The sequence below is a fragment of the Astyanax mexicanus genome, chromosome 18 (assembly GCF_023375975.1).
Source record: "Astyanax mexicanus isolate ESR-SI-001 chromosome 18, AstMex3_surface, whole genome shotgun sequence".
Classification (NCBI taxonomy): Eukaryota; Metazoa; Chordata; class Actinopteri; order Characiformes; family Acestrorhamphidae; genus Astyanax; species Astyanax mexicanus.
Genome location: NC_064425.1, coordinates 80,001 through 95,000, shown reverse-complemented (window position 1 = coordinate 95,000; position 15,000 = coordinate 80,001). Strand labels below are relative to the sequence as shown.

General features: G+C 42.3%; 1 protein-coding gene across 1 annotated transcript in view; it reads left to right on the top strand.

Annotated features, from left to right (window-relative positions):
* pitpnm3 (PITPNM family member 3) overlaps positions 1-15,000 on the top strand; it is a 106,391-nt gene that overhangs the window by 29,949 nt on the left and 61,442 nt on the right. Inside the window, 1 exon segment of the mRNA XM_049467217.1 lies at positions 6,109-6,213. Within this exon segment, the coding sequence (XP_049323174.1) occupies positions 6,109-6,213 (105 nt within the window).

The window sequence follows — 15,000 nt, the reverse complement described above, 5'->3', positions numbered from 1 at the left end:
CAAAAAACGAGAAATAAGGGACTAAGGCTATGAGAGACAAGAAAACACTGAGATAAGCTTTGAAACACAGAGAGAGACAAACGACAGGGGAAGGTGCAAAGACTGACAAAGGACAAGTGACAGAGGAGGGCTATTTATACTAACATGAAACACACTAGAAGTGGAAACACCTGGGGAAGGGGCGGAGCTACAAATGAGACACATGGTGGAAAACTACTGAGACAGGAGACACAGAGGGGCACAGGTCACGTGGGGAAAACACACAGAGACATGAGACAAGGCCAGGACGTGACAGAAGCCTCCAACTAAACGCGCAGCTCCCAAGGCGCATAAAAACAAACCCCGGAGGCTGGCGACAGGGAGAGGCCAGGGAAAACAGGAGCCGAGGCCGGGGACTGAAACTGAGACAGAACAGAGAACAGAGACTAGACAGGAGATTGGACAGGGCTTGGAAACTGAACAGGGGATGGAGACTGAACAGGGAACTGGACAGGGGACGGAGACTGAACAGGGAACTGGACAGGGGACGGAGACTGGACAGGGAACTGGACAGGAGACGGAGACTGGACAGGGAACTGGACAGGAGACGGAGACAGAACAGGACACTGAGACTGAGCGGAAGACTGGGCATAAAACTGGACAGGAGACTGGACAGGACTGGACATGGGAACAGGGACGAGGACATTAACAGGGACAGAAACAAACACGGTGACAGGAACGGTTCTGGGGGTATAGTCCGGGGGCCTAGAGGCAGGCCAATGGCCAAACATAGTTCTGGGAGCAGGAACCGGTGGGTCGGCGACTCGGGCAGCAAGCGCTGGTGGCGCGGCAACTCTGGCAGCTAGCGCTGACACGGAGACTTGATCAGCTAGCGCTGACACGGAGACTTGATCTGCACGCACAGCAACATATGCAGGCTCCGGGGCGGCAGGAGTCCGGGGGCGTGGCTCAGCAGCCGCAGAAGCCTGGGAGCTGTAGAGACCAGCGTGGGAAAAGTCACTGACCGCGGCTGGTTCGCCACTAAAATTGTCCCGGGGCACGGCTGGGTTGCCACAGTCCCAAAGCGAGGCTGGATCGCAGCGGCGGAATCCAGCTCTGCAGCCGCCATGAAAGCCAGCTCCTCCGCCTGAGGAGCTGGCGCTGCAGCTGCGGGGCTTTAGACTGCGGGTGCCGCAAAAACTCGGACTGGAGTAGTAATCTCTCCGGTAGAGTCAGGCGTGAGGAGAGTCTCTGGCCGCGGCTAGCTCGCCGCGTAGGGGGTATCGTTGCGCGGTTCGGCTGTCACCACGGGAATTACGGGGCGCGGAATCACTTATATTCCACAGTTATAAACTGTTAAACCTTAAAGTACTTTACTGATAAACTGAAGCTGGAGAAGCTGGAAGTCTGAGAGTCCAGCTCTGCTCTGATTTATGGACATGTTGAGGAATGTTCCCGGTGGCTCATCCTGATCTGTTATTGGCTGACGCTGGGTTGAGTAATGAGCCGGATTGGTCGTGGTGTGTCTGATCACACTTTATTTACAGTGGGGCATCAGCCTGAGCCGCTGATTTAAAGGGGTGTTAAATTGTAACTGGAGGCGACGCGCTTCTGCTGTTTATTATTTCTACAGACATTCGTTTTGCTGCCTTTAATAATTCATTAGCATGACACTAGGCTACAAGTGTTTTTCCTCTATTGATTAAACAGCAGCATCAGTTTCAGCCTCTGCTGTAAATCTGTGGTAATTTCTCTAATCAGAATCAAATTTTAAAGGTATTTACAGGTTCTGTAGGATTAAAGGATACTGCTATTGTTCACTGTTCAGTTATAATGTCGGTGAGTGTGTAGATGTGTGTGTGTGTGTGTGTGATGGGGGGGTCTCAGGTGTGTAATGTTTGATTTGGATCAGGGAGTGTCGGATGGTGATTACAGGAGGATGACGGCTGCTCCCCTGAGCAAATCACACCTCCCAGAAAATCCCTGAATCTGTAGAAGGAAATGAAATGTTTCTTGTTGCTGGATTATACATGGATCATATCTGGAGTTATAAAGTTGTGAGTAAGGATTGGGAATTTCATTGTGCCCCAAAATCTGATTTTTTTAATCACAGAGGAAGCAAAGTTTAATACAGACAAAATACTCAAATTCAACCATCTCTCAGCTGCACAGTATTTTCATGAATTTATCCGTAGAATGATTGGATATGACACACTGTGTGGACCCCAGAGGGTTAATGCTTTAAAATAAGATCATTGATTTAATGTAAAATCCTAGGCAATATTCTTATATGGGGATCTGATTGGTGGGTTTTAGATGAGTTTATAATCATGTAGTTTAACTGTGACCCAGTTGGGATTCCTAAATGGACCCCATCATTACAGCCCTGTTTAACCCCATCTAGACCTGATGTACAGTGTAAAACCCAGGAGAGGCCTTTATTTAACCGCTCCTGGTCCAATCACTGAATCCTGATAGGCCCGTCACTTACATCACTGAAAAACGTTCTGGTTCCCAGTTGGGCTTTCAATGTGATCCTGTAATCTGGGATATGTTATGTTTCATACACTTCTTGGCCAATATATACTCCATACATTTATATTAAAATACATCAAACCTGTGCATTTTCATATATTATTATACAGCTCTGAAAATAAGAGAGCAGTTTCTGAATCAGTTTCTCTGATTTTGCTATTTATAGGTTTGTGTTTGAATAAAATGAACATTGTTGTTTTATTCTATAAACTACAGACAACATTTCTCCCAAATTACAAATAATATATTGTCATTTAGAGCATTTATTTATAGAAATAAATGACCTCAAATAATGCAAAGAAAACAAGTTCATATTAATAAAGTTCATTAAGAGTTCAGAAATCTTTAAATATTTGGTGGAATAATCCTGATGGTTTTTAATCACATTTTTTTTTTCATGCATCTTGGCATCATGTTCTCCTCCACCAGTCTTACACACTGCTGTCGGGCTTGATGGCTTGTGATCATCCATCTTCCTCTTGATTATATTCCAGAGGTTTTTAATTTGGTAAAATCAAAGAAACTCATTATTTTTAAGTGCTCTCTTATTTTTTCCCAGAGAAAAAAAAAACACACTATTTGTAAAAATAAATCTCTTTCTCTTTTCTAAGATTCTTTCATGTCATTCATGACTCAGCATTATGCCTGAATTTATCTGTTGTGATGTATCGCGTCTCCTACAGTCAGGGAACAGAACTCACTTTAACACCACTGCAGTAAATGTAAATCTTACTTTGAATATAAACATGAATTTGTTGACAAGCTGAGAGACACGGAACTGAATTATGAAGTGAAGTGAGCTTGCGGACAAAGAATTCTTTCACAAAGAACTGTTTTTATTTTATTTACCTCTAAATCTGTAGATTTTCAGTATTTTCCTCTGGAAATTCATCCGTCAGGCTCTTGTTCCTTAAAGAGGCTCTTGGAGAGAGCAAAGAGAATTTCCATTATTCTGAAGCACATTATTATCTGCAGATCACAAGTGATGAAGGTGATGAAGGTGATGAAGGGGATGAAGGGGATGAAGGTGATGAAGGGGATGAAGGTGATGAAGGTGATGAAGGGGATGAAGGGGATGAAGGTGATGAAGGTGAAGAAGGGGATGAAGGTGATGAAGGTGATGAAGGGGATGAAGGGGATGAAGGTGATGAAGGGGATGAAGGTGATGAAGGGGATGAAGGTGATGAAGGGGATGAAGGTGATGAAGGGGATGAAGGTGAAGAAGGTGATGAAGGTCATGAAGGGGATGAAGGTGATGAAGGTGATGAAGGGGATGAAGGTGATGAAGGTGATGAAGGGGATGAAGGTGATGAAGGTGATGAAGGTGATGAAGGGGATGAAGGTGATGAAGGTGATGAAGGGGATGAAGGGGATGAAGGTGATGAAGGGGATGAAGGGGATGAAGGTGATGAAGGGGATGAAGGTGATGAAGGGGATGAAGGGGATGAAGGTGATGAAGGGGATGAAGGAGATGAAGGTGATGAAGGGGATGAAGGAGATGAAGGTGATGAAGGGGATGAAGGAGATGAAGGTGATGAAGGGGATGAAGGTGATGAAGGTGATGAAGGGGATGAAGGTGATGAAGGGGATGAAGGTGATGAAGGTGATGAAGGTGATGAAGGGGATGAAGGGGATGAAGGTGATGAAGGGGATGAAGGGGATGAAGGTGATGAAGGGGATGAAGGAGATGAAGGTGATGAAGGGGATGAAGGAGATGAAGGTGATGAAGGTGATGAAGGTGATGAAGGGGATGAAGGGGATGGTGAACCCTTGGAGGTTCTTCAGTCTATAAATGCAGTCATGAGCTGTTAGTCTAACCGATCATCTCTGAGATCTTCTGCTTTGTTCAATGTTAAGTGATATCAGTCTTTTCTCAGAGGAGAATCATCCTCACTTTATTAAAGACATCATATTAGCATTTCTCTTAAACCAACCAGTGCCAGCCAGAAGCTGTGAACACATTCTAATGAATGTATGTAACGTTTCCTATAGAAATACATATTAATAGAATGGGACACTCTGGAGCATAAAATCTGCTGTGGATTAAACTGGAGAAGCATTGAGCTGTAGAACTGTGTGTTCTCTGAAATGATGGGTCTAAAATAAAGTTCTCATGACGGGTCAGTGCTGCAGGATTACTAGAATGCATTTCCTGCACAGTAGAGAGACGGTTACAGAAACAGATGCAGGAGAAACTCTTATAAATAAGCTTTTAGTCGTGAGGGTTTCTGTTCTTTAATATACACATATACATCATTATTTCTAATAATCGACAGTGTTCAGATTCCTGAATTTCTCATCCTCTTCATTTCTATTTGTGTTTGTTTAATTGTAGGAGGTCTGAAGCTTCTGATTGGTCCACAGGATCCCTGTATTATACTGCTGTTCTTTATTTAACCTCCAGCTGATTTTATTTCCTTCAGGCTCTGAGACGATTCCCTGTTTTCTTTTTTAAACGCATTTCACACCTCAGAAAAGACGGGATCCTTTTCTTTCTCTCTCTCTCTTCTCTCTCGTTCCTATCTTCCTTCGCTCGATTACTTTGACTTTTTTTCATGCTCATCCTCTTCTGTCTCTCTCTCTCTCTCTCTCTCTGTCTCTCTCTCTCTCTCTCTCTCTGTCTCTCTCTCTGTCTCTCTCTCTCTCTCTCTCTCTCTGCTGGATGAGTCAGTAGTTTGCAGTGTTTGGATTATATCTAAAAGGCTTTTGGCTCTCAGTCCACACTTACTGCAGCTCTCCAGAGGCCCTGCTGTGTTTCTGTTTGTGTGTGTGTGTGTGTGTGTGTGTGCGCGCGCGTGTGTGTGTGTGTGTGTGCGTGTGTGTGTTTGTGTGTGTGTGTGTTCTTGTCTGTAGGAGCTGAAGACAGTGCAGGTGGTACAATCAGAGCAGAGTTTGACTGAGACCCTGTCTCACACACACAGACACACACACACACGCGCGCGCGCGCACACACACACATACACTCAAAAAAACATCCCAGAGGTCGTATTAATCCAGTACTCCAGGTCTTCCGGCTGCAGAGCTCCTGACAGTTCAGTCGTGTTCATCGTTATCTCGTCACTCTGAAACAGAATTCTCTGATCATTAATGGTTTAACGTTCAGTCTGATTCTGCACTCAACCAGAATAACGCAGGAACAGATCTGTCAGGATGAACATTATCCTCATAATCCTGAAGATAAAGTGAATGATTCTCTGTTATCATTTATTAATGCTTTATTACTGCCTCCCTCACTCTGTGCTTCTGTGTTTCTCTGTGTGTGTGTTTCTGTGTTTGTGTGTGTGTGTGTGTGTGTGCGTGTGTGTGTGTGTTTCTGTGTTTGTGTGTGTGTGTGTGTGTGTGCGTGTGTGTGTGTGTTTCTGTGTTTGTGTGTGTGTGTGTGTGTGTGTGCGTGTGTGTGTGTGTGTGTGTGTGTGTGTGTGTGTGTTTCTGTGTGTGTGTGTGTGTGTGTGTGTGTGTGTGTGTGTTTCTGTGTATGTGTGTGTGTGTGTGTGTTTCTGTGTGTGTGTGTGTGTTTCTGTGTGTGTGTGTGTGTGTGTGTGTGTGTGTGTGTGTTTCTGTGTGTGTGTGTGTGTGTGTGTGTGTACCCTGCAGAGGTGCTGGAGGGTAAGACAGCTATGCTGTTGGGGATGAGTCAGTGGAACTCCAATGATCTGGTGGAACAGATTGAAACGTTGGGTCAGATTGATCAGACTCAAGGTAAGAGATATCAATCAGATATTAATCTAAAAAACAACAAAACTAAAACCATAAAAATATCAATAAACCTGGAAACAATATTCAGCACCTCCAGTAAAGAAACTGAAGTATCTTAGACTCTATTCATGACATTTTGTTGTGTAATAATGAATACGATCCAGAGTCCAGATTGTTTGATTGGTTGATTGTTTGGTTCCCGTTAGAAGAGATGGACTCGGGCAGGATCTGTTCAATTTGGGCACAAAATTCAACCTTAGGCGATTTCCACATTTCAGAAACAGCGTCTTTAATCCAGATTTCTCTCGTTTTGTCTGTTCACATTATCTGTTTAATGTGACCTACATATATCTGATATTTATCTCAGTAGATCACACATGTAGAAATGTGAAAATACTCTCACACAGATAAACACATCTATGTGACGTCTGATGAAAACGATTAGGGTTCAGATTTGAGACACTTTTTACACTTTTCCATGAGATATTAATGCCTGCATCTCACTTTACTGATGAACTGTAGTGATTATTATTTACTGGAACATTATACATTCTATTATATTAAATATAATTCTTCAGTACTGTGTTTAATAAGGGTAAGTGTGCTTACAGATTTTGTTGGTAAGGTGGGCTGATTGTACTCTTATCTAGATTCTGTTATTGATTTTAACCTGGTGATTGATAGTTACTGTAATTTTTTATTTGGTATCCATACAGAGTTTTTTGCAGGATCAGAGTTTGATATGTCTTTTCATTCTAGCCTCTACACACTATATTTCAGTCATGAGCTGAAGTGACCTGCAGCTCTGGGCGATTCTGGTCTATTTTTTGATGCTTTTGTGTTTTAAAGATATGATTTACATAATTGTGTCTGTTTTATTCATTTGTTTGGCTTTATGATAATTTGGGTTTGAGTGTGGATTCAGGGATCCAGAGATTCAGGCTTTTGTGTTTTTTCCTCCTTGTGGACTCTGTCTCTCTCTCTCTTTTCTCTCTCTCTGTTTCCTGGAGAAAAGCTTTATTATCCGATTCTTTCGGCTGCAGGAGACGAGCTGAGAGACGTTCTCCTCTGAGGGAGAGTCTTTTCTCTGCTCTGATTAGTGAATTTATTAAAACTGAAACAGGATTAAAAGACTGAAGGAAACAGTTCTGTGTAAAATCAGAATGTTTAAAAGGTTAAACAGCGAGTTAAAGAGCGAAGCTTCAGCGTTTCACAGTAATTCAGTTAATTGAGTTTTGATGGTCATCATACTCCCACAGACTGAAGCATTGTTAGCCTAAAGGTGTTAAACGCTGCTCTGGGATCAGTTCCTGAGCGTTACTTGACCGTTCTTCAGTCTGTAATTGAAGCTGAATGGATGTACAATTGTTGTGAGAAAAGCCTCTTTATTTAACTTTAAATATCATCAGAAGAACATATGCACAGTACTGAGTAAATAAAGGCCCTGGATTCATCTCTGCTTTTTATCTACTGTAGTTTTATTTATTTTAATACATATAATCTTAATTCTCACCAGCCCCCTATCTACAGTCTATCTACAAAAAAACTGTGATTAAAAAACAGGATTATTCCACCAAATATTGATTATTTCTGAACTCTTAAAACTTTATGAATATGAACTTGTTTTCTTTGCATTATTTGAGGTCTGAAAGTTCTGCATCTTTTTTGTTATTTCAGTCATTTCTCATTTTCTGTAAATAAATGCTCTAAATGAGAATATTTTTATTTGGAATTTGGGAGAAATGTTGTCTGTAGTTTATAGAATAAAACAACAATGTTCATTTTACTCAAACATAAACCTATAAATAGCAAAATCAGAGAAACTGATTCAGAAACTGTGTATAACTTTGATCATGATTTTACAATCCAATTATTTTTTAAGTTCTGGTTTAATTTCTGTTTAATTTAAAATAAACTATTTTTATTTTCAGTTCCCATGAAAAGTTGCTGTTTTTGGAGATACCTGTGTTTAACTGGACAGCAACGATTTAGGCTTTTAAAGATTGCAAAATACATTTGAAAAAGTATTAAGAATAAGACTGCTTTAAAGAGTGAATGATTTTTTTTATAGGTCAAAATATATAAACATTTTGTATTTTTATATACTTGGAATGATACTCTATAATTATTGTAAAATAAAATAGGATTCTGGGCTCATCGGTTTCTTTTTGTGTAAAAAAAATAAGATGAAGAAAGGTTTAAAATATGATTTATCATCATGTAAATGACCTAATAATAAGGATTGATTAATAAGTAAGGTAAATGTGAAAGATGTTTAATTGAGTGATTATATCAGCAGTGTTCAGATGATCTGATTCAGGATCTGTGTTTGGCTCCTTCTGTAAATCTGCATTAAACCACTTAAAACAGACCTGAGAAATGAAGTGATGAAAGAAAAGAAAGTCTTAAACCTAAACCTGTTACTGACCCGAGTCCTGATCTCTGCTCTCACCTGATATTAACATTAATCTCCACTGATCTGAAGATTGTCTCCGTGTTTCTGAAGGGAGGAAGGTTAGGTGTTGTTTTCCCACATGTGCTTGTTAGCAGCTCCGAACACTTCCAGCAGAGGATGTGATTTTATATAGAGTTTATTGTGGCTGAGAGAGAAACAGTAAAGATGTTTCAGAGTCATAAAACAATAGTGTAGCAGAACAACAGCATCAGATGTGGACGTATTAATAAAGTGTAAATACTGTTTTATTACAAATATATAAAAATAGTGTCTCACAGAAGGAAGCATCAGATTGAAATGCTCTTCAGAAGAAAGATAAAGATTAATGATAATACATTTTTACTGATATGAAGAATTTATTGAGCTATATGTACAGTAGAAGTGTGTGATGCAGATTATAGAGGTATAGAAGGTTAGCTGTTAGCCACACCTCTCTAATTCACACCTTAACTAGCCAGAAACCACACCTGAATCAGCTACCCAAATCAACAAGTCCCAACAAGCCCAAGATTACAAAAACAGTTCTAACAGAATTAAGCTAAAAGTATCTTAAAGCCAGCCTACCTTAAAAGCAGAGGATAATCAAGTAAACTCAAAGCACAACGTAGCACCAAGTGGTCCAGCATTCTAAAGTGCTGCCACTATGATCAGGAGATCGCCGGTTCGAATCCCGGTCATGCAGCTCATCATCAGCTGCCGGAGCCCCGAGAGAGCACAGTTGGTCTCTCTGGGTGGGTACAGTACAGTAGATGGCGCTCTTTCCCCTTATCACTCCTAGGGTGATGTGGATCAGCACAAGGCTGCGTCTGTGAGCTGATGTATCGGAACCGAGTCGCTGCGCTTTCCTCCGAGCGTTAGCGCTGTGATGCTACTTGGCAATGCTACAGCATCAGCAGCAGTTAAAAAAAAAAAAGAGTCTGACTTCACATGTATCAGAGGAGGCGTGTGCTGGTCTCCTAAACCCTCCTGGTGTTGGAGCATCACTAGTGATAGGGGGGGAGTCCTGATGGGTGGGTTGGGTTATTGGCTATAAAAATTGGGGAGAAAATGGTAAAAGGAAAATGTAAATAAAATGATATATAAAAAAAGAAACTTGACGATTTAAGTGTGACTTGATCTGGAGTAGATAACTGAAGTGTTCGTCTCTGGTAGATGGTAGGGGTGAAGAAACAGTAATTCTTAGCTTATATGTATTTACTATATTCATTTTTTCACTTTTTTTTCACTGTTCACCTTTTCAGCATAAACATATTTGGATTAATACTAAAAATGCATTTAATATTAATATATTAATGGGGGAACTGATTCTTAAAAGAGAAGTAAGTAAAGTTAATATTTCAGTATTAATTGATCCCTGTCTGCACTCTTACTGTCTGTACGCATTTTTATCTCTGCTTCCTGATTTCCAATATAATCATTTATTTTAAATGCGTTTTCACACAAGCGTCTGAAGCGTGTGAAGCGTGTGAAGCGCCGGACTGAGCTCTGAGGATGGATTAGAGACTGTAGGTGTGGAGAGGAGATGGATTAATGAGTCTGTTAAAGGTAGGGATGTTTACCTGGTGCTCTGGAGCAGATGGTAATTAGGTAACGGTGGAGAAGAGGCTGTAAAAGCACTGCAGGAGATTCAGTAACAGCAGAGAGAGGAGCTCAGATATGCAGATCTGTGCTGGAGGGTCTGGAGTTCAGAGCTTTTGAAGCTTCTCTTCTACACTGTGCTGAAACCCTGTTCCTCTGTATTCTCTGTAATCTAGAAGCTTTTTATGTTTTTATAGATTCAGGTTTATGAAGCAAAAACAGTTTTAAAACTATTTGCCCATTTTCTCCCCAATTTACACAGCCAATTACCCAACCCACTCATTAGGACTCCCCCTATCACTAGTGATGCCCCAACACACCAGGAGGGTGAAGACCAGCACACGCCTCCTCCGATACATGGGGTCGGAGGAAAGCGCAGCGACTCGGTTCTGATACATCAGCTCACAGACGCAGCCTTGTGCTGATCACCCTAGGAGTGATGTAGTCTAAGACTCTAACTAAGAACTCAGATTAGTAAAGCTAGAGAACACAGTGCTGCAGGAGTTCGGATCACTCTATTGGAGGAGCTGCAGCTCTGTCTCAGTAATGGATCTCAGGTGAGGGGCGGAGCCTATCTGCTGGTGAGGCCAGTAGAGATATGAATATGAGATATGAACCTTAAGATCCTCTGTTGCAAGATCTACATCCAGTTCTCAGGATTTTTAGGACAGTTAAAGACTTGGTTACACGTCCTGCGCTCTGATCGCGGGCTGAATGTGTTCGGACGGTCTGACCCGCCCCTGTTTCCAGTTGTTTTACTTGTAAAAGCTTTTTTTCTGGAGAGTAAAACTGATTTCTAACTGTTTTTAAATCTCTTCCTAGAATTTCTTGCATCTGTTTTCTTTCTGAAGTACTTTTTCTCTGAGCTCTTTGATCTCAGCATGAAAACACAACTCACTCCATCAATCAACATCAAACTAAACTAAATGAGGTTTAAACAGAATATTCTCTATCTGATCCTCTCTGATCACTTTCTATTGATCTGCAGCTGATGAGCTGCACTTAATTCTAGTTAGAATCATTTTATTTTGGTAATAATTGTGAGGGTGTACTTTTTCCTCACAAGAAAAGAACATTTTGTATAAAATATATTGTACAAATTATTTTTTGATTTCTCCAGTTCTATGGGTTTTATTAGCTATTTTGTTTAGTTACATCTCAATACATTACAAATAAAGATTAAATATCTGAACTCAGAGGAAATTTTTATTGCGCAAATGTAGATATTTAACTATGTGGAGTTATTTGTAATCTCACTTGTGTTACATTTGAAAATCAACTTTGTTACAGACATTTCTCCTCAAATCTAAACTTAGAAAAAACAGCATTAGACAAAAATACGATAAAATATTATTGATTTAATCTCTTTCACCACTCCATAATTTTGCTTTTAGAATGGAGAGGAATTACTCAGTTAACACATCATCTTCAACAAAAATAAAAACCGGATATATATATATATACAGTATTATGTATTTATAATGTACATTACATCACTACAAAAAGCAAAAAAAGTTTTCCCTAAAACATCCTAAACTCTCCTCTTCTGAGTTTAATAGAGTTATTATTTCTATTATTTCTCATCGTATTAATCAACACCTGGTTTGGTAAATTCGTGGTAAATGTGGTAAATCAGGTGAGCTGCTGACGGAACTGAACATTATATAATAAACACATGCTGACTGAGGAGAAATCTGGATCTGGAATCTCTACACTTTATTCTTCAGCTCAGCTCACAGGATATAAAACATACTTATAGTTAAAAATGAGAATTCTTTGTTACGTTTTACTGTATTTATGTTTATTTTCATCTGTTTAAATCATATGTGATGATTTTTTTTCAGGTAAAATCTCTCGTATTGCTGAGATAAATGGATTAGTGTAATTTGTTTTGGTGTCTAAAACTTTTGCACAGTACTGCATTTCTCCAGAATATTATGACTTCTTTTTTTGTGTTACATTTATTAATAACTAATTGATGAAAGTGATCAGATACCACATTTATATTTCATGTGTTTTATCAGGTATGAAGTCATGAAGCTGTTTATTCAGGAGGAGGGAGGAGCTTCCTCTGAGGAGAAGATTAATTGGTTTTGTGTTGTTTGTTTTGGGAATTTCAGCTTCCTGTTTAAATCAGCAGCAGCAGTGAAGGTGTTTCAGCGCTGTCATCACCCCCTCATCTCTTAACTCAGGATCTCAGGGGTTTTTATGCAGATGTTTATGATGTAACTGTATGGATCATGTCTGAAGTGCTGCTTTACTCTTGTTTACTCGTTACGTTAATTAGGTTTTAATGAGCCTTGTTACCTAATCGTCCTGATTACGCATAAATTATCCTGATGCATAGATTATGGTGTGTGTGTGTCTATAGTGTGAGAGCAGTGTGAGAGCTGTGTGAGAGAGCTGTGTGAGAGAGCAGTGAGAGAGCTGTGTCTGAGAGCTGTGTGTGAGAGCTGTGTGAGAGAGCTGTGTGAGAGCTGTGTGTGTGAGCTGTGTGAGAGCTGTGTGAGAGCTGTGTGTGAGAGCTGTGTGTGAGAGCTGTGTGTGAGAGAGCTGTGTGAGAGAGCTGTGTGTGTGAGAGCTGTGTGAGAGAGCTGTGTGAGAGCTGTGTGTGTGTGAGCTGTGTGTGAGAGAGCTGTGTGTGAGAGCTGTGTGAGAGAGCTGTGTGAGAGCTGTGTGAGAGAGCTGTGTGTGAGAGCTGTGTGTGAGAGAGCTGTGTGTGAGAGCTGTGTGAGAGAGCTGTGTGAGAGCTGTGTGAGAGAGCTGTGTGTGAGAGCTGTGTGTGTGTGAGCTGTGTGAGAGAGCTGTGTGTGAGAGAGCTGTGTGAGAGAGCTGTGTGTGAGAGCTGTGTGTGAGAGAGCTGTGTGAGAGAGCTGTGTGTGTGAGAGCTGTGTGAGAGAGCTGTGTGAGAGCTGTGTGTGTGTGAGCTGTGTGAGAGAGCAGTGTGTGAGCTGTGTGTGAGAGCTGTGTGTGAGAGCTGTGTGTGAGAGCTGTGTGAGAGCAGTGTGAGAGAGCTGTGTGTGAGAGTTATGTGTGAGAGAGCTGTGTGTGAGAGCTGTGTGAGAGAGCTGTGTGTGAGAGAGCTGTGTGTGTGAGAGCTGTGTGAGAGAGCTGTGTGAGAGCAGTGTGAGAGAGTTGTGTGAGAGCAGTGTGAGAGAGCTGTGTGAGAGCAGTGTGAGAGAGCTGTGTGTGAGAGAGCTGTGTGAAAGCAGTGTAAGAGAACTGTGTGTGAGAGAGCTGTGTGTGAGAGTTATGTGTGTGAGAGCTGTGTGTGAGAGCTGTGTGTGAGAGCTGTGTGTGTGAGAGCTGTGTGAGAGAGCTGTGTGAGAGAGCTGTGTGAGAGCTGTGTGTGAGAGCTGTGTGTGAGAGCAGTGTGAGAGCTGTGTGTGAGAGCTGTGTGTGAGAGCAGTGTGAGAGAGCAGTGTGAGAGCTGTGTGTGAGAGCAGTGTTTGAGCTGTGTGTGAGAGCTGTGTGTGAGAGCAGTGTGAGAGCAGTGTGTGAGCTGTGTGAGAGCTGTGTGAGAGTGTTGTGTGAGAGAGCTGTGTGAGAGAGCAGTGTGTGAGCTGTGTGTGAGCTCTGTGTGTGAGAGCTGTGTGAGAGAGCTGTGTGAGAGAGCTGTGTGTGAGCTGTGTGAGAGAGCTGTGTGAGAGAGCTGTGTGTGAGCTGTGTGTGAGCTGTGTGAGAGCTGTGTGTGAGAGCTGTGTGAGAGCTGTGAGAGAGCAGTGTGTGAGCTGTGTGAGAGCTGTGTGAGAGCTGTGTGAGAGCTGTGTGTGAGAGCTGTGTGAGAGCTGTGTGTGTGAGCTGTGTGAGAGCTGTGTGAGAGAGCTGTGTGAGAGAGCAGTGTGTGAGCTGTGTGTGAGAGAGCTGTGTGAGAGAGCTGTGAGAGAGCTGTGTGTGAGAGCTGTGTGAGAGAGCTGTGTGAGAGCTGTGTGAGAGAGCTGTGTGTGAGAGCAGTGTGTGAGCTGTGTGAGAGCTTTGTGTGAGAGAGCTGTGTGAGAGCTCTGTGTGAGAGCTGTGTGAGAGCTGTGTGAGAGCTGTGTGTTAGAGCTGTGTGAGAGCTGTGTGTGTGAGAGCTGTGTGAGAGCTGTGTGTGAGAGCTGTGTGAGAGCTGTGTGAGAGCTGTGTGTGTGTGAGAGCTGTGTGAGAGCTGTGTGTGTGAGAGCTGTGTGTGTGAGAGCAGTGTGAGAGCAGTGTGTGAGCTGTGTGAGAGCTGTGTGAGAGCTGTGTGAGAGAGCTGTGTGAGAGAGCTGTGTGAGAGAGCAGTGTGAGAGCTGTGTGAGAGCTGTGTGAGAGCTGTGTGTGAGAGCTGTGTGTGAGAGCTGTGTGAGAGCTGTGTGTGTGAGCTGTGTGAGAGCTGTGTGAGAGAGCTGTGTGAGAGAGCAGTGTGTGAGCTGTGTGTGAGAGAGCTGTGTGAGAGAGCTGTGAGAGAGCTGTGTGTGAGAGCTGTGTGAGAGAGCTGTGTGAGAGCTGTGTGAGAGAGCTGTGTGTGAGAGCAGTGTGAGAGCTTTGTGTGAGAGAGCTGTGTGAGAGCTCTGTGTGAGAGCTGTGTGAGAGCTGTGTGTTAGAGCTGTGTGAGAGCTGTGTGTGTGAGAGCTGTGTGAGAGCTGTGTGTGTGAGAGCTGTGTGTGTGAGAGCTGTGTGAGAGCTGTGTGAGAGCTGTGTGTGAGAGCTGTGTGAGAGCTGTGTGAGAGCTGTGTGTGTGTGAGAGCTGTGTGTGTGAGAGCTGTGTGTGTGAGAGCAGTGTGTGAGCTGTGTGT